The sequence below is a fragment of the Anser cygnoides genome, chromosome 1 (genome assembly GCF_040182565.1).
Source record: "Anser cygnoides isolate HZ-2024a breed goose chromosome 1, Taihu_goose_T2T_genome, whole genome shotgun sequence".
In the NCBI taxonomy this organism is placed as follows: Eukaryota; Metazoa; Chordata; class Aves; order Anseriformes; family Anatidae; genus Anser; species Anser cygnoides.
In genome coordinates, this window is record NC_089873.1 from 26,539,388 (window position 1) to 26,560,502 (window position 21,115).

Below are 21,115 nucleotides of genomic sequence, written 5' to 3' on the forward strand. Positions count from 1 at the left end.
CTATGACTATTCACTCCTCTTGGATTCTACTGGAGTGAAGACTTGCCACTTTCAAGTTCTGGTTACTGACTCTATCTCGGAATTACTATCCTACAGCTCCATGTAATCAGAGAGTACTTTTGCAAACAACAGCCAAGTATCTCCACCTAAAGTTATTACAGAGTATGTGAATTATTTTGTGTAGTGCTTCCTCATCAGCTTCAGGCAAAAAAAGCAGTTGATCACTTTAAAAGGCAAAGCCCATAGAGAATGCTTACATGAACCTCAGAAGTGAAAGCCAGCCCCTTTTAGTCTGAGTAGAAGGCAGTAACAAGCAGCTGGTGGCAAAATCATCCTAAATCACCACAGATGCTTACTAAATAAACATGTATCAACTAGACATCTGGAAGTGGTGTAACAATTGGGCAGCAGCCATTTGTGAAGTTTCCATGAGGGGAAAGCAATTTAGCAGGTTTCACACATGTTCCGTGAGAGAGGTGAGCCACTGGAGCTCAGTGGGAAAACTGCTCTGTAGACACAACAAATGAGGTGGGATTAAGGGTCTGTTCTTATGGCATATTTATGAATAGGGTGAAAATACTGCTAAACAAGCTCACTTCCTTATAAGAGCAAATCTAGCTATGGGAACATAATCTAATTGTGCTAAGAAAGCTGTACTACCATGCAAGGTAGTACCTTTGTTCGCTATCTCTGGTGCAGTGCTACTTTGAGCTGGGATTTTAATAGTGCCTCTGACTAGACTGTCTACTGCACAGTGCTTATATACCTTGGGAAACAAAACCTGCTATTTTCTTAGAAAAATGCATTATCGGAAAAGCCTGATTATCAAAGGTAAGCATTGCGTAGCATTTTATCAGATGCTATAACCTACTGGAAAATAGTTGGCTATTTCAGTGCTGTTCTGCAAGATTGCTCCTGAGGGTTGCTCCAGTAAAGCTGCTTTGATAAAAGTCTGCTCTGAGGTAACTTTTTCGGGAAATCAGGACATTTCTGAAACACTCCATGAACATATATACTTTATGGCATGTCTACTCCTGTGTGTGAAATCAGTCCCACTTAGGACGTGTGCTATAGCCTTTTAGCACATACCATCCATGCCGATACTTACTAATGGGAGGATCATAACATTTTTCAGATGTGAGGTGACCAACATCAGACATCTAATTTATGGATACAAAAAGACACTTATCATAGCCTCACAACAGAAACTAGAATAAGCCATCAACAAAGACAAAATAATTTCCAAGATATATATACTGTTTCAAAAGTGGGTGAAAGCTCAGGAAGGTGGCTACATATGATCCTCTAAAACTACCTGAAAGAAAGTTGTAGCAAGGTGGGTGTCTCTCTTATCAGGTGACAAGTGATAGGGTAGAAGGAAGTAGCCTCAAGTTGCACCAGGGGAGGATTAGATTGGGTATTAGGAAGAACTTCTTAATGGAAATGGTGGTTAGGCATTGGAATGGGCTGACCAGGGAAGTGGTGAAGTCCCTGTCTCTGCAGGTATTTAAGAGATGTGTAAATATGATGCTTAGGGGCATGGCATAGAGGTGGACTTGGTAGTGTTATGTGATGGTTTGAGTTGATGATTTTAGAGGTCTTTTCGAACCTAAATGATTCCATGCCAGGAGGACTGGAACTAGATGATCATTAAGGTCCCTTCCACCCCAAGCAATTTTTATGGATTTTATGAATCTCTTAAATTCTTGTAAAGCAATTTGGCATCAGTTCCCTGGAGCTGGTTTAGCTACCTGCACAACACAGGTGCTGCATTTCAGAGATGCAGCATGCCTAACTGTTCTGGGGCTCATCTATGGAATAAACAATGGAATTTTGAGTATCCCTGTGGTTTTGACAGAGGATATTTTCCCAGACTGACCGTTCAAGAAAACCTAGTCTCCTGAACCCTTCTTCACAGCAGTACGGTTAGTACCCTGAATGGATAGATGCACCTTGCTGCTTGATGAAGGACTCCAACAGCAAGGACAGATTATTTTTTATTGTATAAACAAGGTGTAATCTTTAGAGGCAAATGGTAAAGCAACATGCTGTGCCACTAGGTGGCAAAAAGTGCACATGGAAAGCAGCAACACGTTTCTGAGAGGACAGCTACTCTCTTTACTGAAAGGAATTCATTCCTTCTTGGGCAGCACAGGCTGAAAGGAAACAAGGCGGTGTGAAAGTCCTGTCCAAGCATGAACTGGTCTTTTGAAAAATCTCTGCCTAATTATGCACCTCTCTCTGCACAGAGCTGGGTTTCTCTTGACTAAGGACCTTGTTCTAATCTTAACAGAAACATTGAACATGGGAAGTATAAAACAACTCATGTTGTAAAACTATCTACCACAAAAGTTTAAAAAAGCCTGCAGGTGGACCTGCCACGGAGGTCATGGTGAAGCTTCAAAGACAGGGCACAGCAGAGATAGAGAAACTGTAAGAGACTGTGAAACTCTATGGAGGGAGCAAAAGAAGGGGGCAGGGGGAAGTTCTCATCCCCTGTGAAGGAGTTACTTTGCAAGACCCCTTGTTTGCCTATGGAGTGACTGTGGGACACACCTCTGTGGTGGTTTTACTCAGGTGGGCAGCTGAGCTCCATCACAACCGCTCACTCACTCCCACTCCTCAAAGGGAAAAGGGGGAGAAAATACGATGAAAAGGGCTCAAGGGTTGAGACAAGAACAGGGAGTTCACTCAACAGTTATTGTGAAGGGCAAAACAAACTCAGAGTATGGAAATTAGTAAAATCTATTGGCTATTACTAACAAGCCAGAGAAGTGAGAAACAAAGGAAAGAAACAAAACCAACTTCGTCCCACCCACCCTCTTCCACCTCCTCCCCCTGAGCGGCAGGGGGGAATGGGGGCTGCAATCAGTCCCTGATACTTCGTCTCTGCCGCTCCTTCACCGTCACTCTCTGCCCCTGCTCCATGCGGGGTCCCTCCCATGGGATGCCGTCCTTCTGTCCTGGTTTCAGTTAGAATAATTTTCCTCCTTGTACCTGGTATATTGCTGTGTTTTGGATTTAGGATGAGAATAATGTTGATAACACACTGATGTTTTAATTGTTGCAGAGCAGTGCTTACACTAAGCCAAGGACTTTTCAGCTTCTCGCTCTGTCCTGCCAGCGGGCAGGCTGGGGGTGCAGCAGGAGCTGGGAGGGGACAGACCCAGGACAGCTGACCCCAACTGGCCAAAGGGGTATTCCATACCATCTGATGTCATGCTAAACAATATATAGGGGTGGCTGGCCAGGGTGGGGGGACCAGCTGCTTGGGGATAGGCTGGGCATCGGTCAGTGGCTGGTGAGCAATTTCATTTGAATCACTTGTTTTGTATACATTAGTAGTACTACTACTATTACCATTACTATTTTCCTTTCTTTTCTGTCCTAATAAACTGTCTCAATCTCAACCCACAGGCTTCATTTTTTTCTGATTCTCTCCCCTATCCCATGGAGGGAAGGGCATAGGGTGAGTGAATGGCTGTGTGGTGCTTGGGTGCTGGCCAGGTTTCAACACAACACCTTCCCAAACTGAGGCCACAGCTTCCTCCAGGCCACATCCACCTGCTCCACCGGGGGCTCCTCCACCCATGGGCTACAGGGGGACAGCCTGCTCCGTCGGGGGCCTCTCCATAGGCCACAGGGGAACTTCAGCTCTGGCACCTGCAGCACCTCCTGCCCTCCTTCTGCACTGAGTTTGGTGTCTGCAGGGCTGGTTCTCACTCCTCCCTCTCCCAGCTGATGTTGTTCCACAGTTTTGTTTGTTTGTTTGTCTTCCCTTTCTTAAATATGCTTTCACAGATGCACAAACAGCAATTTTTGGCTCATCTCTGGCCAGCATCAGGTCCCTTTGGAGCCAACGGAATCTGGCCCTTATCTAACATGGGGCATCTTCTGGACTCTTCTCACAGAGGCTACCCCTGCAGCGCCCTGCAAATAAAACCTTGCTATGTAAACCCAATACTCCTATAGGAAGAGATCTTCTGCCATTCCTCTGGCAAATTCGGGGAGGGCCCTCTGCACCCAGACGGTCTGGAGCACAGGGACACCTTCAGCCGCTGTCACCAACCCAGCGACAGCACTGTGGCAGCACAAGTGAAGAATGGCCCCGCAGGAGCTGGACGTCAGGGGGCACCTGTCCCTGGATGTGGGTACAGTGCTGCCCTGTGCCCGGGAGAGTGTGGGGGTGAGCTAGGACAGCTGCCAGATCAACCACAGCCATGCGGAAGTAATGCTGTGCCCCTGCCAGCGGCGGGAATTAGAGGGAACGGTCAAATGAGTAGGGGAGGGGAGAAGCAAAGCCCCGAGGGGAGAAGCAAAGGGAAGGGAGAAGAAGATGAAGACCCGCACTACATGACATGGTTTATTAAATGCCAAGGAGGGTGACAGAACTTGGAATTAAAGGCAGGCTGTTATGTGCACAGAACCGCCGCATTCATGCCAGCATGGTGGGGCCAATGACTGCTCTTGCTCACTGCCTGGAAACTGCCCGAATTACGGGGCAGAAGGCAAGTGCTAGCAGTCTACTTCCATCTTGGTAGAACTATGGCTTGTTTTCTGGACTGGGACTTCGTCTGCTCCACCTTCATCTGATCAGTAATAATGTTCAGCTGTGAAAATAGGGAAACGCACAATAAGAGGGGAATGCTTAAGGAAGGAACACGTTTTCACCTCCAACTACAAGCATTTCAGAAGTTAGTGAAGGAAATACCACAGGCTACACACAGAACATCTAAAGGGAACCTGCAAAGGACTATTGCACACCAGTGTTAGACTTAGTCCTCTGCAGCCCTCTTCATCCTCAAGTGTCCCTACTCCCTAAACATTCAAACTAGGCATTTTTTTGAAAACTACTCCTAAAATACAGCTAAAACTACTCCTAAAATACAGAAGGCCCTGCAGAGTGACCTGGACAGGATGGTTCGATGGGCAGAGGCCGATGGGATGAGTTTCAACATGGCTAAGTGCCGGGTCCTGCATTTTGGCCACAACAACCCCATGCAGCACTACAGGCTTGGGGGAGAGTGGCTCAAGAGCTGTGCAGAGGAAAAGGATCTGGGGGTGTTGGTCGATGCTCGCCTGAACGTGAGCCAGCAGTGTGCCCAGGTGTCCAAGAAGGCCAACGGCATCCTGGCTTGTATCAGGAAAAGTGTAGCCAGCAGCACCAGGGAGGTGATTTTTCCCCTGTACTCTGCTCTGGTGAGGCTGCACCTTGAGTACTGTGTTCAGCTTTGGGCTCCTCAGTGCAAGAAGGACATCAAGGCCCTGGAACGTGTCCAGAAAAGGGCTATAAAGCTGGAGAGACCTCAGGGGAGACCTTATTGCTGTCTACAACTACCTGAAAGGAAGGTGTGGGGAGCTGGGGGTCCACCTCTTCTCTCAGGTAACTAGTGACAGGATTGGAGGGAATGGCCTCAAGTTGCACCAGGGGAGGATAAGGTTATAAATGAGGAGACATTTCTTCTCAGAAAGAGCAGTCAGACATTGGAGCTGGTTGCCCAGGGAGGTGGTGGCGTCACCGTCCCTGGAGGTGTTCAAGGCAAGGTTGGACCTGGCGCTTAGGGACGTGGGTTAGTGAGTGACATTGGTAGTAGGGTGATGGTTGGACCAGTGATCTTGAAGGTCTCTTCCAGCCTTAATGATTCTATGATTCTATGATTCTGTACCAGTGCAGAGAACAACACTATATGGGCTGCCGCAGGGAATGTTAACTCCATCCCAGACAGACCCAGTACAACTGGGGCAGGTGCCAGCTCAACCATGGCCACAGGGAAGTAATGCAGTGCCCCTGCCAGCCAGGCACGTTCTCGATGCCTCCTGAGGAGCCCTGCCCCATCGCATGGCCCGAGATCCCCATCCACGCTGCGGAAGAACGTCAACTGAGGCACAAAGAGCTCTTAAGGCAGGAGCCAGAAAGTGCCGCAGTCACTGCTGGACTGTGGGGGGGTGTGGCCCTCCAACTTAAGAGGACACTTGTGACGCCCCTGGTGATGCCCATTGTGACACAATGTGCCACCATCGCTGAGACGCAGTGTATGTGCACCCCTGCCAGCAGGAGTGCTCAGTGCTGTTGCCTCTGCTGTGGGAGCAACAGCGCTGCCCTGGCTGGGAGCCTCGGTGCGTCCCTGCCCTGCCTGGGAGCACCAGGCCACAGCCGCTGCTCGGGGCTCGGCTCCCCTGCCCCTGCGCCTGTCCGTGTCGGACCCAAGCAGGGCCCGCAGGGCTCTGGTGGCCCCAGGTGGGCTTGTGCCCACATCCTTGCTGCAGCATGCAGAGGCTCCTGGGGCTCCTCCACCGGGGCCAGGAGCATCCGATGCCCAGCAGCACTTCCCTGTCCAGAGACAGCGATGCCCACCAGCTGCCAGAGGAGGGCCTGCACGGGCTGCACCGCGCGGCCGCCCGTGGCGACCTGGCCCGGCTGAGGCGGCACTGGTGGCTGAGGAAACGAGGCAAAAACCGTCGAGACCAGGCAAAGCGGTGAGGGGCTGGGGGGTGCGCTTAAAGGCTTGGGGTGGGATCGCTCTCCCGTGGCGTGCGAGCTTCAGCCTGGTGCCGCTGCGTACGCGGCTCTGGCACCAACCCTCCTTCTGCAGCAGGTGTCAGCAAGAGCTGAGGCGATGGAGGGCTGAGGCTGGGCGTTGTCCGGCCAGGCAGCCTCTCGCCCTGAAGTCAGTGGCACTGGACATAGTCGGGAGCACATGCTCCTACCAGCCCTTGGCAAAGCCTTCAGCCCCGTGCAGAGAGACGGCTGAAGCCCAGGGCAGAGTCAGGAGCACGGCAGCAAGGGCACCGCCTCCTCTGGAACCCTGGGTCAGAGCTTATGGGTGTGACCCGTTCAGTGACAAACTGGATCTGATTGATACAGCAGTGCGCGACGGGTTAAGAAGAAGGTTACTCAGAGGCATAGAGTGGTAACCAGGCTAGAGTAAGAGAAAGTGGGAACCACTAAGGAGGAGTTGTTAGGCTCGGACGGGCCTATAGAGGGCTACGCGTGATCAAAAGGAATGCACCAACCAGAAGTCTGTAACTATGTTTGCCAGCCACGTGCAGCGCGTGGAGGGGCTCAGAAAAACTATGTAAGATCTGGCATTGGGACAATAAAGGGTCTCCATTTCTCGACTATCTTGGAGCCCGTGTCGTCATTCCCTTCAAGAGCTGGTCACTGAGAGGGCTTTTCCCTCTCAGCTGGCAGAGGGGAACAATCCAGCTTTGCTTGGAATTGCTGGGGCGGCTCGAGCGCTGCTTGAAGGGTGTGCTGCCGACCGCCACTGCCCTGTCCTCTCCCTGTGGGGTTGTTTAGCAGCCGCTCGGGCATTAGCAGTTCTCTCCTGTCCTGTGGGTGATCAGCGTCAGGGCATTCACCGCCCTTCTGCCGCTCGAGTGATTGTGGAAAAACTTGGAGACTTACACTGACTTCGCACTCTTCATGGAGTTCCACAGCCTCCAAAGCTTACGTTCTGCTTGGCATTGGCAAGTGGAGACTTGTGGCCCTGCGCGTGTTCCACAGCCAGAAGTGATTTGGGGCATTGCCTGCCTGTGGAAAGCTAATTTATTTTGGTTTTAGGACACCGCTGCACCTTGCTTGTGCGAACGGCCATGCAGACGTTGTTCGATTCCTGGTGCAAGAGAAGTGCCTGCTGAACCTTTGTGACAACACTGGCAGATCGCCACTCATGATGGTATGTGGAACACGTTACTCTGCTCTAAGTGGGGCTTTATCAATTGTGCTTCCAATGACAAGTGTCTTGCCGCATTCTTCACACCGACCTGTAGAGAAACATGAAAGTTGTAATCGGCACGTAATAGGCATACACTAGCTCATCTCGGAAGACGCTCTTATCTTCCAGCACTGGGAAGCTGCTGTAGCTGTGACAGAGTGAAACATGGCACAAGTCCTTCCTTTTCTTTGTGTTGTTTGCAGGCAGTGGAGAGCCAGCATGAAGAATGCGTGGCGATTCTGCTAGAGCACCGTGCCGACCCAAACCTGGAAGGTTACAGAGGCAAGTCTGCCCTTCACCTGGCTGCCGCAGCTCCTAACACGTCTCTAGCAGAGATGTTAGTTGAGCATGGTGCACACCTTGAAGCAAAGGACTGGGTAAGTTTTGAATTTGGGCAGCACTGCTCTTTGGGAAAGGCACTTAATTCGTCTGGGTTGTTCTGACGGGCATTCTTTATCCTTTCAGGAGGGAAATACCCCGCTTCTTCTTGCCATCTCCAGCCATCATAAAGAGATGGTAAAGTTTCTTCTTCAAAAAGGAGCGAAGTCGTGTGATAAAAATGAGTTTGGAAGGTGAGGCATTGCTCCAAAGTGCATGTGGCTCTCCTTAGCATTGTCACTGGAATGAACAGGAGAAGGAGAGTCAGTGTTGTCCAAGAGACAATGGGCATCAAGTGAAACAAGAGGCCTTCCCACAGCTGCTTAGGAGAAACCCTCTCAGCATGAGGAAGGTTAATCAGGGGAGCAGGTGGCACCAGGGGTTTGAGCAGCCTCCATCCTATGAGGCTTTGAAGAGCAGAGTGGAAGAAGCCTTGAGCAACGTGCTCTGGCCTCGTGGCTGAGTCTGCTCTGGGGAGGCGGTTGGCCAGGAGGCGTCTGGAGGTGTCTTCCAGCCTCAGTCCTCCAGCACTCCCCTGTGTGTGGCTTTGCTTTCCCTGTGCCTGTAGGAATCGGGGAGGGAATTGTTTGGGGAGGAAACAGGGATTAGAATAACAACAACACAGAGCCTGCAAATGCTGCTATGTTTCATACCATCTTTTGGATGCTTTAGGACTGCTCTTATGCTTGCCGCTTCTGCTGGGGAAATGGATGTAATAGAGCTACTTCTTTCCTACGGTGCCAACATTACTTGCAAAGATATCGCTGGCTACACGGCAGTGGATTATGCTCTCCAGTCAGGACACGTTGGGTGAGTGTTTTGTATGTCGCTGTTAGAGCGGCTGAGTTGTCAGAGTGTCCGTGCTGATTTGTCACCCTCTGCGGTAGCTGCAGAAATTTTAATGAAAAGAAAATTAGAAATCCTGCTTGTGTTACTACACCCAGTTCCACACCACTGAAAAGGAAAGAGGCACTTTTTCTTTCAGTGTTACGTCACTGTTAGAGCGGCTGAGTTGTCAGAGTGTCCGTGCTGATTTGTCACCCTTTGTGATAGATGCACAAAGGCTTAACGATATCTTCAGACCTTTCTTGAAGCTGGGCTCGGTGATGTCTTCTCATAAATCACCTTCCCAAGTCAAGAGAGGATTTGGAAGTAGAGGAGAACTTCCACCCACAAGGCTTTCTTAGAAATCCCGCTTGTGTTGCTAAGCCCGATTCCGCTCCACTGACCAGGAAAGAGGCACCTTTTCTTTCAGTGGGGATCTTACCAGTGTCCCTTTAGATAAACCCTCAAAGAGATCCCTGGTGGTGTAGCAGGTCCACCATCATGGGGAGACTGACACCGCACACAGACAGTTCTGAACTGGTTCCAAGTCAGTTGCTGTCCTAGGCAAGAGCAAGGATACTAGGCAAGGATGTTTTGGATCTGACTGCCTGTATGTTCTCTCTTTCTGCGTGTAGCCTTTGCAAGAAACTGGTAGAACATGCACGCTGTGAAAAGACGGGAGAAGCTTCTGCTGGCGCTGCACAAGACACAGCAGTCCCCAGCAGATTCTGCTCTCCGAGGACTGAGCGCTTTGCACTGGCCACACTTGCTTTGGATGGAGAAGGTAGGATCCTGAAGTGTGGAAGAGCTGATGAAGACAACTAATGTGGCCTGATGTCAGACCGCTTCCCGTATTTGGGGGCAGGGCTTGACTGGCAGGGAAAAGCAGAGTGCCAGGAATGCTCACACTGTCTCGCTTCGTCCATCCCTTGTAGGTGCCCTGCCAGCTGTAGGAGCAGAGCAGGAGGAAGAGGCTGAATTGCCCTGGGATCGCAAGGTACTTTCTGTGAAGGACCCACTGGGCTCCCATTTGGCTCGCTTACTTTGGGGCAAGTTTACCTCTGGGCTCGCTTACCTCTGTTGCTGCCTCTGCCACTTGTTTGTGACTGGGGCCCTTGAACTACTTGTGCTCCAGCCCAGCTGCTCAGTTTGCACTGGGTTGGTGAAACTGCTGGGAGAACTGGGTCTCGCTGCAGCTGGCCTTTCAGTTAGAGTTCCAGTCTAGGGAAAGCATATTCTACATAATGAAGCAGCAAAGATTATTCCTGCTGCTTAAAATCTTCTGAGCTTCTCAAAGGAACTGGCCTTGAGTGGATTATTGCTTTTGACCATATGCCACCAGCCTTCCAATAACCTTTAGATGGACGATTTTTAGGCCAACAACCAAGGGATACTAGAGAATAGCTCATACAAAGAGCTGCTGATAGTTGAAGCTAAGAAAGATGGGGAGGGTTTCCCAGCTGTGCAGATGCCTGGTACTGGTGTGCTTCCGACCCTTCATTTCACTCAGAAGACTAACCTAATAGTAGAACGAAAACTAAAAGCATGGCTCATATTCTCATGTTCTCACTGACTTTTTTACACCCACGGAACCCCCTTTCTTTAGGATCAAGACAGACAGCTGCAGCTAGAGCTTCCTGATGTTCTTCAGAGACTATTCATGTCAGAAGCCACACCTGAATATCCTGAGAGCCAGCACAGTGATATGGAGAAAGGCATACAATGCTTGCGAGCGCAACTGAACAGACTTAAAGCTGAGGTATGGAAAGACTGCACTATAGGGATAAATCTCAGCGTGGTTGCCCTTTCTCTTCCCTTCTTCCCCTCTCTGCTGGTGACCAACACAATGGGCTCTTTGGGGAGCTTTTCACAAGCAGGAGGGGCAAGGCCGTGCATTAGGAGCCACCTTCTGGTGGGTAGGTATGACCAGAGTAGTTTACTGTCTGTAAAAACTGGCTTCTAACAAAGGTTGGTCAAGCTCCTAGGAGACCTGGGCCTCGCTGCAGCTGGCCTTTCAGTTAGAGTTCCAGTCTAGGGGAAGCATATTCTACATAATGAAGCAGCAAAGATTATTCCTGCTGCTTAAAATCTTCTGAGCTTCTCAAAAGGGCTGGCCGGGAGTGGACTGTTGCTTTTCACCATACTTCACCAGTGCTCTGGTAACCTTTATGTGGCAATTTTTAACGCCAACAACGAAGAGATACCAGAGAATAGCATTGAGGGCTTGCAGCTCTGCTTTCAGCGTGCATTCCTTGGCCGCGAGCATGTTCTCAGAAGCAGCAGGGAGATTCCAGGCCATGCTTAAGCTCTGGCAGAACGAAGTCTGGCTTCTGCTTTACAACTGCTGAAATGCCATTGGAGGCAACAATAGTTCTGCAGATTCCATTCTCCACTGCCCGCCTTTTTGCGTAGGTAGAAAGCCCCTGCCCAGTCTCTCAGGCTATGTTCCAAGAAGAGAAAAAACGTTAAGCCTTCCCTCTGTTTTAAGAAACAGAAACCCTCACAAAGAGCTGCTGATAGTTGAGGCTAAGAAAGATGGAGAGAGGTCCCCAGCTGTGCCTGGTGGTGGTGCACTTCCAATCCTTTGTTTCAGTCAGAAGACTGACCTAGTTGTAGAACCTAATGAGTAAAAGCACAGCTCATATTCCCATGTTCTCACTGACTTTGTCATGCTCGACCACTCTCTTGGTGAAGAACCTTTTCCTGATAGGTGTTTTCCTGATAGACAGCCTGAACCACCCCTGTCGCAGCCTCAGGTCCAATCGCTGGTCACCACAGACAAGAGATCGGCGCCTGGCTCTTTGCTCCCCCTCATGAGGAAGTTGTAGACCGTGATGAGATATCCCCTCAGTTTCCTCTTCTCCAGGCTGAACAATCCAAGTGACTTCAGCCACTTCTCATACGTCTTCCCCTCTCGACCCTTTACCGTCTTTGTTGCCCTCCATTGGACACTAACAGCTTTATATCTTTCTTATACTGTGGCGCGCAAAACTGCACACAGTGCTCAACATGAGGCCTCGCCAGCGCAGAGCAGAGCAGGACAATCAGTTCCCTTGACTGGCTAGCAAGGCCGTTCTTGATGTGCCCCAGGATGCGGTTGGCCTTCCTGGCCACCAAGGCACACTGCTGGCTCATGTTCAGCTTGCTGTCGATCAAAACCCCGATATGCCTTTCTGTGGGGCTGCCATCCAGCATCTTTTCCCCGGTCTGTATGTATAGCCAGGGTTGCCCCTTCCCAGGTGCATAATCCAATGCTTGCTCTTGTTGAACTTCACATTCTTGATGATTGCCCAGCTCTCTAATTTCTCCAGATCTCTCTGCAAGGCCTCACCTCTCTTGACAGTCAACAGTTCCACCTGATTTGGTATCATCCGTGAACTTGCTCAAAAGAACTTCAAGTCCTTAATCCAAGTCATTTATAAAAAAATTGAAGAGGACTGGTCCTAAAATGGAGCCTTGGGGAACTTCACTAGTAACAGATCTCCAGCCTGATTATGCAATGTATCTCTTCTGTTTTGAAAGTGTCAGTGTGAGAGATCGGAAGAGAAGAAGCTGGTCGAGTTGAAATGCCCAGTCGAAGTGCGCCTCGAGCAGGAAATGAAAAGAAACAGCGAACTGCAGAGAGAATGTCACAGGTATGGCATGTTAGCACTTTAAAGAGAGATCCCATAGAGTAGAAATCAAGCTTCATGGAGGCTGAATGTAAAAATAGGTGAGGGTAACTGTCTGTGAGCAAATTCAAGCCTCACGCTAGGTCTTACAAGGCTCTTCTGTACACGTGCCTATGGTTTTACAGAGCTGCCAAAAGAACTTCAAGTGCAGGTTGCCCTGCAATTCTCCTGGGAGGGCAGGAAGTCCCTTCTCCATTTATTCCTCCGTTCAGGTGCAAGGTGGACCCTCCAAGTGATCTGTGGCACTGAAATGCTGTTTTTTCTCATTAACTCCTGGTCTGTCAAGCGTGTTAAAGAAGAAGCAAGGCTTCTCTATGCTGTTTATGTCTGAGAATGTGAAACAGGCTGGTAGTTCCTTCACCTCCTACCTCATTGTTTTCTTGACTAATTTGCTGCACAGGTTAAGGAGGCTTCTGAACGGAGCTCTGCAGAAACTAAGAGAATATGAGGCCAGAGAAAGAGAGCCCCAGTTCACTACTGCAAGAGACATGATGAGCAGCTGCTCTGAAGGGGCCAGTGAAGCTGATAAATTAACAGCAAAGGTGAGCTCTGGATTCTGCAGGATTTTGTGGTTTCTTTTTTTGTCTGTTAATGTCCATACCTCTGTTGTTCTTTTCTATGGTCCTTCTTGTATTGTGAGATGTCTGTTCTCTACTTGATGCTCCTTCTGTTGTCATACATAGCAGGTATTGTAGAAGGAGTCAAGTGCCCTTGTGGTGGCTCATTCTTAGTCCAAAGGCTCGTAGCATTCTCGTGGCTTCACTGCCATTAGAAGAGTTCTCTTAAATGACAGGGAATGGCATTGTGTTTAGGCAGTGTAAAATGAAGATTAAGTTTCCGGGTTTTTGTTTGTTTTTATTTTTTGTTTGTGTTTGTTTTGAGGGATTTTTGTTTGTTTGTTTTCTATCTATTTATAAAAGGCAGGAACCTCCCGAGTGTATTTTTAGAAGGTGTAGAAAAGGTGTATTTCTGGGGGAGAAGAGTAAGACAGCATCGCAGCTGGCCTTTGGGACTTAATGGGACATCTGCTATATCCTCCGTATCCTTGCAACTAAACATCAGCTTTGACCTAGAGAGAAAATGCCTTCCTCCAGCAGTTCTGTCAAAGTGGCCTCCTGAGGCACTGTTTCCAAAGCTTTCAGAGTAAGGGCAGGAAGAGTATTTGTTGCTCGTGCCTAGTCCATTCTGCACTGCAGCGCTTCCCTCCACACACAATAGGCATTCTTTCTGGTGTCTGGTAGAGGTGTGTTTGATGTCCCATGAGCAGAGGAGCATTTTGGGCAAGAGCGTCCCTAGCAAAAGAACCGAGGAAGGATGGAAACTTGGGGAATCCTGTCAGCAAAGATCTTAAAGCTGTTCTTCTCTTGAAAGACGAGCCTGCCTTTACTTTGCTTTTAATACCGAGTCAGAAGGTGACAAAGACCATCTTGACGCCCTACCCCTTTATGCATTGCTCTCCACAGCTCAATGAACTTTCGCAGCAGCTGGAGATGGAGTCTGGAAAACGCAGGCAGCTAGAAGCACAAAATTGCGACCTGCAAGAAGAGCTGTCTGCTCTGCGTGGGTCTCAGGAAAAACTGGAGAAGAGCAATGGCCAGCTGCAAGAAGAGGTGGCATGCATCAAAGCTCTTCTGAAGACTTACAAGGTGGGTCACAGGCAAAAGCAACAGCATGAGACAGAGATAAGAAAGAGCCTGACAAGGAACAAGTGCTCGGACCAGAAGTCGCAGGTGATGTTTGTATTTGGGGTCTTGCCCCTCATTCTTTCTGTGAGGCGTTGTTCTCCACAGGCACAGAAGTCCCTGTGAATTGTGTATGGAGCCTTTGGAAAAGGCTTACAAGCAGAGGACTGTCTTACAGAGACAGAAGTGTCTTAGCACTAACTCTGAAGTAAGAACAGAGTGCTGAGAACTGGTGTCCTCCAGACTAAAATGAATGGTTGACCTGTGGGAGTTTCCGGCTTCTGCCTTCACTGCTGGTGGTAGTGAGGAGGCAAGTGGCCTCCCCTGAGTGAGGCTGGGCCCTTGAAACTGGCTATGCGAAAGGTAAAGGTGAGCTCTGGATTCTGCACGCTTTTGTGATTTCTTTTTTTGTCTATTCATGTCCATACCTCTGTTGTTCTTTTCTATGGTCCTTCTTGTATTGTGAGTTGTCTGTTCTCTCCTTGATGCTCCTTCTGTTGTCATACATAGCAGGTGAACGCAGAGCAGTTGTCATTGTGGGTCAAAATGAACGTGCAGAGCAGTATCTGCAAGGGCACACTGAGGGCAGGCTGCTCTGTGGAGGAAGGACGAGCTGAGAGTCACAGCAAGGATGGCGGGCTCAGTGGCTTCACAGGCCATGGCACAGGTCCACAGCATTTTCCGGGTCTGGCAGGTGGAACTCCACCTGTCTGAAGTTGGCTTTGCCCAAGATCACTTCCAGAGCCCTGTCTTAGGAGTTGAGCCAGTGATGCTTTTGTAACTTACCGCTCACCAGCAGCTGTCTCAACCCGTCTTTCCCTAGCCATGGGCACCCTGAAGTAGAGGTCCAAGAAGTGCTTTTGAGCTGCCGTGGGTGTCTTGTTCAGGTGCATGGAACCCTTGATCTAGATTTCCCCTGGTTACTGAGAGGTGCTGCTAAGGCACACGTGTGCTTTAGAAGGTATTGCAGAAGGAGTCAAGTGCCCTTGTGGTGGCTCATTCTTAGTCCAAAGGCTCGTAGCATTCTCGTGGCTTCACTGCCATTAGAAGAGTTCTCTTAAATGACAGGGAATGGCATTGTGTTTAGGCAGTGTAAAATGAAGATTAAGTTTCCGGGTTTTTGTTTGTTTTTTATTTTTTGTTTGTGTTTGTTTTGAGGGATTTTTGTTTGTTCGTTTTCTATCTATTTATAAAAGGCAGGAACCTCCCGAGTGTATTTTTAGAAGGTATAGAAAAGGTGTATTTCTGGGGGAGAAGAGTAAGACAGCATCGCAGCTGGCCTTTGGGACTTAATGGGACATCTGCTATATCCTCCGTATCCTTGCAACCAAACATCAGCTTTGACCTAGAGAGAAAATGCCTTCCTCCAGCAGTTCTGTCAAAGTGGCCTCCTGAGGCACTGTTTCCAAAGCTTTCAGAGTAAGGGCAGGAAGAGTATTTGTTGCTCGTGCCTAGTCCGTTCTGCACTGCAGCGCTTCCCCCCACACACAATAGGCATTCTTTCTGGTGTCTGGGTAGAGGTGTGTTTGATGTCCCATGAGCAGAGGAGCATTTTGGGCAAGAGCGTCCCTAGCAAAAGAACCGAGGAAGGATGGAAACTTGGGGAATCCTGTCAGCAAAGATCTTAAAGCTGTTCTTCTCTTGAAAGACGAGCCTGCCTTTACTTTGCTTTTAATACCGAGTCAGAAGGTGACAAAGACCATCTTGACGCCCTACCCCTTTATGCATTGCTCTCCACAGCTCAATGAACTTTCGCAGCAGCTGGAGATGGAGTCTGGAAAATGCAGGCAGCTAGAAGCACAAAATTGCGACCTGCAAGAAGAGCTGTCTGCTCTGCGTGGGTCTCAGGAAAAACTGGAGAAGAGCAATGGCCAGCTGCAAGAAGAGGTGGCATGCATCAAAGCTCTTCTGAAGACTTACAAGGTGGGTCACAGGCAAAAGCAACAGCATGAGACAGAGATAAGAAAGAGCCTGACAAGGAACAAGTGCTCGGACCAGAAGTCGCAGGTGATGTTTGTATTTGGGGTCTTGCCCCTCATTCTTTCTGTGAGGCGTTGTTCTCCACAGGCACAGAAGTCCCTGTGAATTGTGTATGGAGCCTTTGGAAAAGGCTTACAAGCAGAGGACTGTCTTACAGAGACAGAAGTGTCTTAGCACTGACTCTGAAGTAAGAACAGAGTGCTGAGAACTGGTGTCCTCCAGACTAAAATGAATGGTTGACCTGTGGGAGTTTCCGGCTTCTGCCTTCACTGCTGGTGGTAGTGAGGAGGCAAGTGGCCTCCCCTTAGTGAGGCTGGGCCCTTGAAACTGGGTATGTGTGACTGATGGGGGGATGGTTCTCTTCTTCTTTGTGGTGATGGAAATTTCATTATCTGCTTCAGACACGGGCAGCCTCTCCAGACATGCAAGAACTGACGAGATCCCCTCCTTGTGCTTCTCTGAGAAAGAACCTAAAGCACAGAAGCAGAGATGCTGACTCTGAAGAGGAGGATGGAGGGAGAAAGACACCACAAGAGCATACTTTTCCAGATGAGTCCATTCAGGCAAAACTGGAAAGGTACAAGCGCTACTATCTGGAGGAACAAAAGCTCAGAGAAGGTCTAGAAAATGACCTGCAAAGGTATGTCCAGACTGGGTTTTGGAGTGAAAGCAAGATGCTGCTTTTTCCTTGTACGTTCTCCTCCTAAAATCCCTCTTGTATACCTGACCAACATTACGTCAGTAAATATGCCTATAGTCACTCTCATAGTCACTCTCTGCCTGGGGCCTGCTCCTGCGGGGGCTCTCCATGGGCCGCAGCCTCCTCCAGGCCACATCCACCTGCTCCACCGGGGCTCCTCCACAGGCTGCAGCATGGAGATCCTGGACTCTTCTCACAGAGGCCAACCCTGCAGCCCGTTACAGCCAAAACCTTGCCACGTACACCCAGTACAGCGATGTAAGGCAGAAAAGAGGAACTGCATGTCCTATTGTCATGACAACAAACTAAGAATGCTTAAAGAAGTAGGAGCCTTCTAGATAGTAGAATCTGATTCTGTGAAGTCTACGGCTTTGGCTGCCATTTCAGCAGCATGTCTGAGATTTGAGATTTCCTTAGGCAGGGGAGGATATCCCTGACTCTTTATGCAGGTGATGCATCTTCCAGAAGAAGCCACATAAATACACAGCATTGGCGGTACTTTTCCACAATGGATGCAAGCTCTCCAAAAACCTCAAATCAAATGATGTTTTTGTGTTTAGATGCCATTAATCCCTTCCACTCTCAGAAGTCGAATGTTGGTCAAAGACCTGGAGAGTAGCTTTGCCAAACTGTAACCAAATATAATTCTTGCATGCATCTGACTTTTTCAGAGCTCGTCAGCGTCTAGACGAAAACAACGCTAAGCTCCACCGGAAGCACCACTGAAGCCTGCGTGGCTAAGGTCAGCATTCATAAATGTTATTCTCAACCCCTCTTAAAGCATATCTGTGAGCAAGCTTACGCTTCTGAGCCTCAAGTTAGAATCCCTTTGTGGTTCCAAAACACACCTTCTTTATGCTAAAACAACTGCTAAGCATCAGAAGAGTACACAACTGTATGGGGGCGGGCTGAAGACCTCTGGTCATTGCGGGGTGTGCAAAATACAGAGTGCCCTTCTTCTTCTGCAAAGCCGTAAGGGAAAGAGTGAAGGGAAAGAAAGGGAGAATAGACAAAATAACCGTACAAATGGTAATAGGAGAACAGGCACCAGACAAAGACATGCCGCACTGAAGGCTGCGTTAGGGCCAGGTTGCAGCAGGAAGATGTTTGCCTTTTCAAAGGCAGATCCTTTTCAACGTTTTCAAGGTGAATGCAGAAGCTGTATTTTAGGAGTAGTGTTCCAAAGAATGCCCAGTTTGAATGCTTAGAGAGTAGGGACACTTGAGGATGAAGAGGGCTGCAGAGGACTAGAGTCTAACACTGATGAGCAAGAGTCATTTGCAGGTTCCCTCACAACGTTCTGTGTGTAGCCTGTGGTATTTCCTTCACTAACTTCTGGAATACTGGTAATTGGAGGTGAAAAGGTGTTCCTGCCTTGTGCATTTTCTTCTTATTGTGTGTTTCCCTGTTTTCACAGCTGGATATCATTACTGATCAGATGAAGGCGGAGCAGACAAAGTCCCAGTCCAGAAAACAAGCCATAGTTCTACCAAGATGGAAGATGACTGCCAACACTTGCCTTCTGCCCCATAATTCGGGCAGTTTCCAGGCCGTGAGCAAAAGCAGCCATTGCCCCCACCACGCTGGCAAGAACGCAGCGGTTCTGTGCAGATAACAGCCTGCCTTTAATTCCAAGTTCTGTCGCCCGCCTTGGCATTTAATAAACCATGTCATGTAGTGTGGGTCTTTGTCTGTTCCCTTCTCCCTTACGGACTTTGCTTCTTCTCTCCCATGCCCATGTGACTGTTCCCTCTGATTCCTTCTGCTCGTCTCTCTTACTGACCAGGAGCATCCTGTGAACATCAAATGTATTATTTCCGTTGTGGGAAGCAGACCAACCCTCTTGCAGATGTGTCCTGTGAGTTACACAGTACCAAGGGAAACTCCTGGGTGAACTAGGGACAAGGGCTTGGGATGGAAAAAGGGAGAAAACACAAAGACAGAGGTGTCATTTGTCTCTTGTGGCTGGAAATGGTTCCCTTGCAAAAGGGATAGCCCACGACAAGCGGGGGACCTCAACCACACTGTCCATGAGGCTGGCAGAGAGCTTTAATGCTGCGGCCAGATTTCTGAATGCAGGGGAAATGATTTGTAGGCTTCAAACCAGCATCCTCTGAGACCCGGGCTCCCCCATATAAAGAGATCTTCTGCCACTCATCTGGCAAATTCAGGGAGGGCTGAAGGCAGAGGAAAACACCACCTGCGCACCCACTCCATCCAGCAATTGCCCCAATCCCCTGAAGTCCCTTTTGATAGTCTCCAGGCTTCTCTCAGCAGTTTCATCACTGCCACCCTGAATTCTCACTAATGGGTAATAATCGGAGGGGGGCTAACGAGGTCAGGAAGTTTCCTGGTAATGTCCTTGACCCGAGCCCCAGGTAGGCTGCAGACTTCCCTACGGGTAGGGTCGAGCTGACATATGGGGCCCTCTGTTCCCTTCAGAAGGGAGTCGCCTACAACCATTACCCTTCTTTCCTTCTTGTTGGAGGAAGTCTTGAGGCGTGGAGTCAACTTGCTGGGTCCTTGCGGCTCCCTTGACTGCCTCCAGCGGCCTCGATGCGGAAAATCGCCTGCCCGCCGCGATCCACTCTCCGCAACAGCACGCGACTGCCTTGGACTGCAAACCTCTACGGAGGGAGCAAAAGAAGGGGGCAGGGGAAGTTCTCATTCCCTGTGAAGGAGTTACTTTGCAAGACCCCTTGTTTGCCTATGGAGTGACTGTGGGACACACCTCTGTGGTGGTTTTACTCAGGTGGGCAGCTGAGCTCCATCACAACCGCTCACTCACTCCCACTCCTCAAAGGGAAAAGGGGGAGAAAATACGATGAAAAGGGCTCAAGGGTTGAGACAAGAACAGGGAGTTCACTCAACAGTTATTGTGAAGGGCAAAACAAACTCAGAGTATGGAAATTAGTAAAATCTATTGGCTGTTACTTACTAACAAACCAGAGAAGTGAGAAACAAAGGAAAGAAACCAAAGCCAACTTCGTCCCAGCCACCCTCTTCCACCTCCTCCCCCTGAGCGGCACGGGGGAATGGGGGCTGCGGTCAGTCTGAAGCCAGGGATAGAAGAATGGGGGCTTGCTTAATCATATTAATGATTAGTGATTAAAGGATTTATCTGTGAAAGCAACACAATTGACGCTCAGGACGTATGTCTTGACACTGAGCAAGGTGTTTTCCACTTTGAAATTCATCCAAATACTAGTCAAAAGACTGTGCTTATATATTGGTCAAGGCTGTGTGTGTTTAAGAACTGCTTGTGCTTTTGCAGAAGTAGATAAGGAGAATATTACTCTCCCTAGCAAAAATCATTCTAACTTTTGTATTTGTAACTTTGTTAGAATTGTCGGGTGTGATTTTTATATTTGGCACCAGTGGTATCCCACCAGTTGATCAAGTCTAACAATACAATATAAACAAGGTGCTGGTCATCACTGGTGGGACACAATCTTCGGGTGGTCACCAACGGCAAATGGCATTCTCAATACATTGTGTCACCCGATCATAGTCATATTGACCTTAGTTGGTATGAGTCTTGTATTGTATGTAATTATACTACTCTGGAACGGGAGAATGTTATACCGCATAGCCATGCTGACTTCTTTGTTGCACGTCCATGGTATGGCATTAAGTGATCAGTACCAAGTTGGGAATCTTTGCTGCGAGTAAAAGAATTTACTAATCTTCTAGAAAGGGGGGACTGAAGCCAGGGATAGAAGAACGCGGGCTTGCTTAATCGTATTAATGATTTCTAAATAAAACAATTGTAATAATTAAAGCCAGGAATGAAAGAAAGGGGGCTTGCTTAATTGCTTTAAAATAGATATTGCTGCGTGTCTTTGCTTACTGCTGTGCAAATTAATCGAAACAAGGAGTCTTGGGGCCCCTCACAGAAGATGTTTCCTGACAAAAATGGGGAACCTGTCTCAAAAACCAGCTGAGACCGACCTTGTGGTTTGGACAAGAGCCAAGGGGCAGCTGAGTCTGTACAAAGGCACGGGGTCAACTAGTGGTGATGAAGAGGAGTTATCGGACTTCATCCCCACGACCCCCCGACGACCACCACCAGAAGGCACTGCGCAGGCGCAGATGGGAGGGGTTTATGGAAATGACTTCTTGGAGCTAATTTTAATACAAAGCGGGGATAGGTTAGGCATA

General features: G+C 48.9%; 2 protein-coding genes across 3 annotated transcripts; both read left to right on the plus strand.

Annotated features, from left to right (window-relative positions):
- The first annotated feature begins 4,997 nt into the window (after positions 1–4,997).
- On the plus strand, positions 4,998–15,152 carry LOC136789887 (POTE ankyrin domain family member A-like). 2 transcript variants are annotated; one of them, XM_066991188.1, is made up of 11 exons: positions 4,998–5,383; positions 7,565–7,679; positions 7,922–8,095; positions 8,184–8,290; positions 8,769–8,906; positions 9,557–9,705; positions 9,857–9,918; positions 10,528–10,680; positions 12,444–12,556; positions 12,993–13,134; positions 14,056–15,152. In XM_066991188.1, the coding sequence occupies exons 2-11, from the start codon at positions 7,674–7,676 to the stop codon at positions 14,398–14,400; spliced, it is 1,389 nt and encodes a 462-aa protein (XP_066847289.1). In that variant the 5' UTR covers positions 4,998–5,383; positions 7,565–7,673; the 3' UTR covers positions 14,401–15,152. The 2 variants fall into 2 exon arrangements, with proteins under 2 accessions (XP_066847289.1, XP_066847288.1); XM_066991187.1 differs by having other exon boundaries at positions 5,006–6,477; positions 14,056–15,149.
- A 110-nt stretch (positions 15,153–15,262) lies between these two features.
- LOC136789902 (ankyrin repeat domain-containing protein 26-like) lies at positions 15,263–18,632 on the plus strand. The gene is made up of 4 exons (XM_066991232.1): positions 15,263–16,197; positions 16,656–16,894; positions 17,626–17,696; positions 18,372–18,632. The coding sequence occupies exons 1-3, from the start codon at positions 15,811–15,813 to the stop codon at positions 17,678–17,680; spliced, it is 681 nt and encodes a 226-aa protein (XP_066847333.1). The 5' UTR covers positions 15,263–15,810; the 3' UTR covers positions 17,681–17,696; positions 18,372–18,632.
- Positions 18,633–21,115: the final 2,483 nt, after the last annotated feature.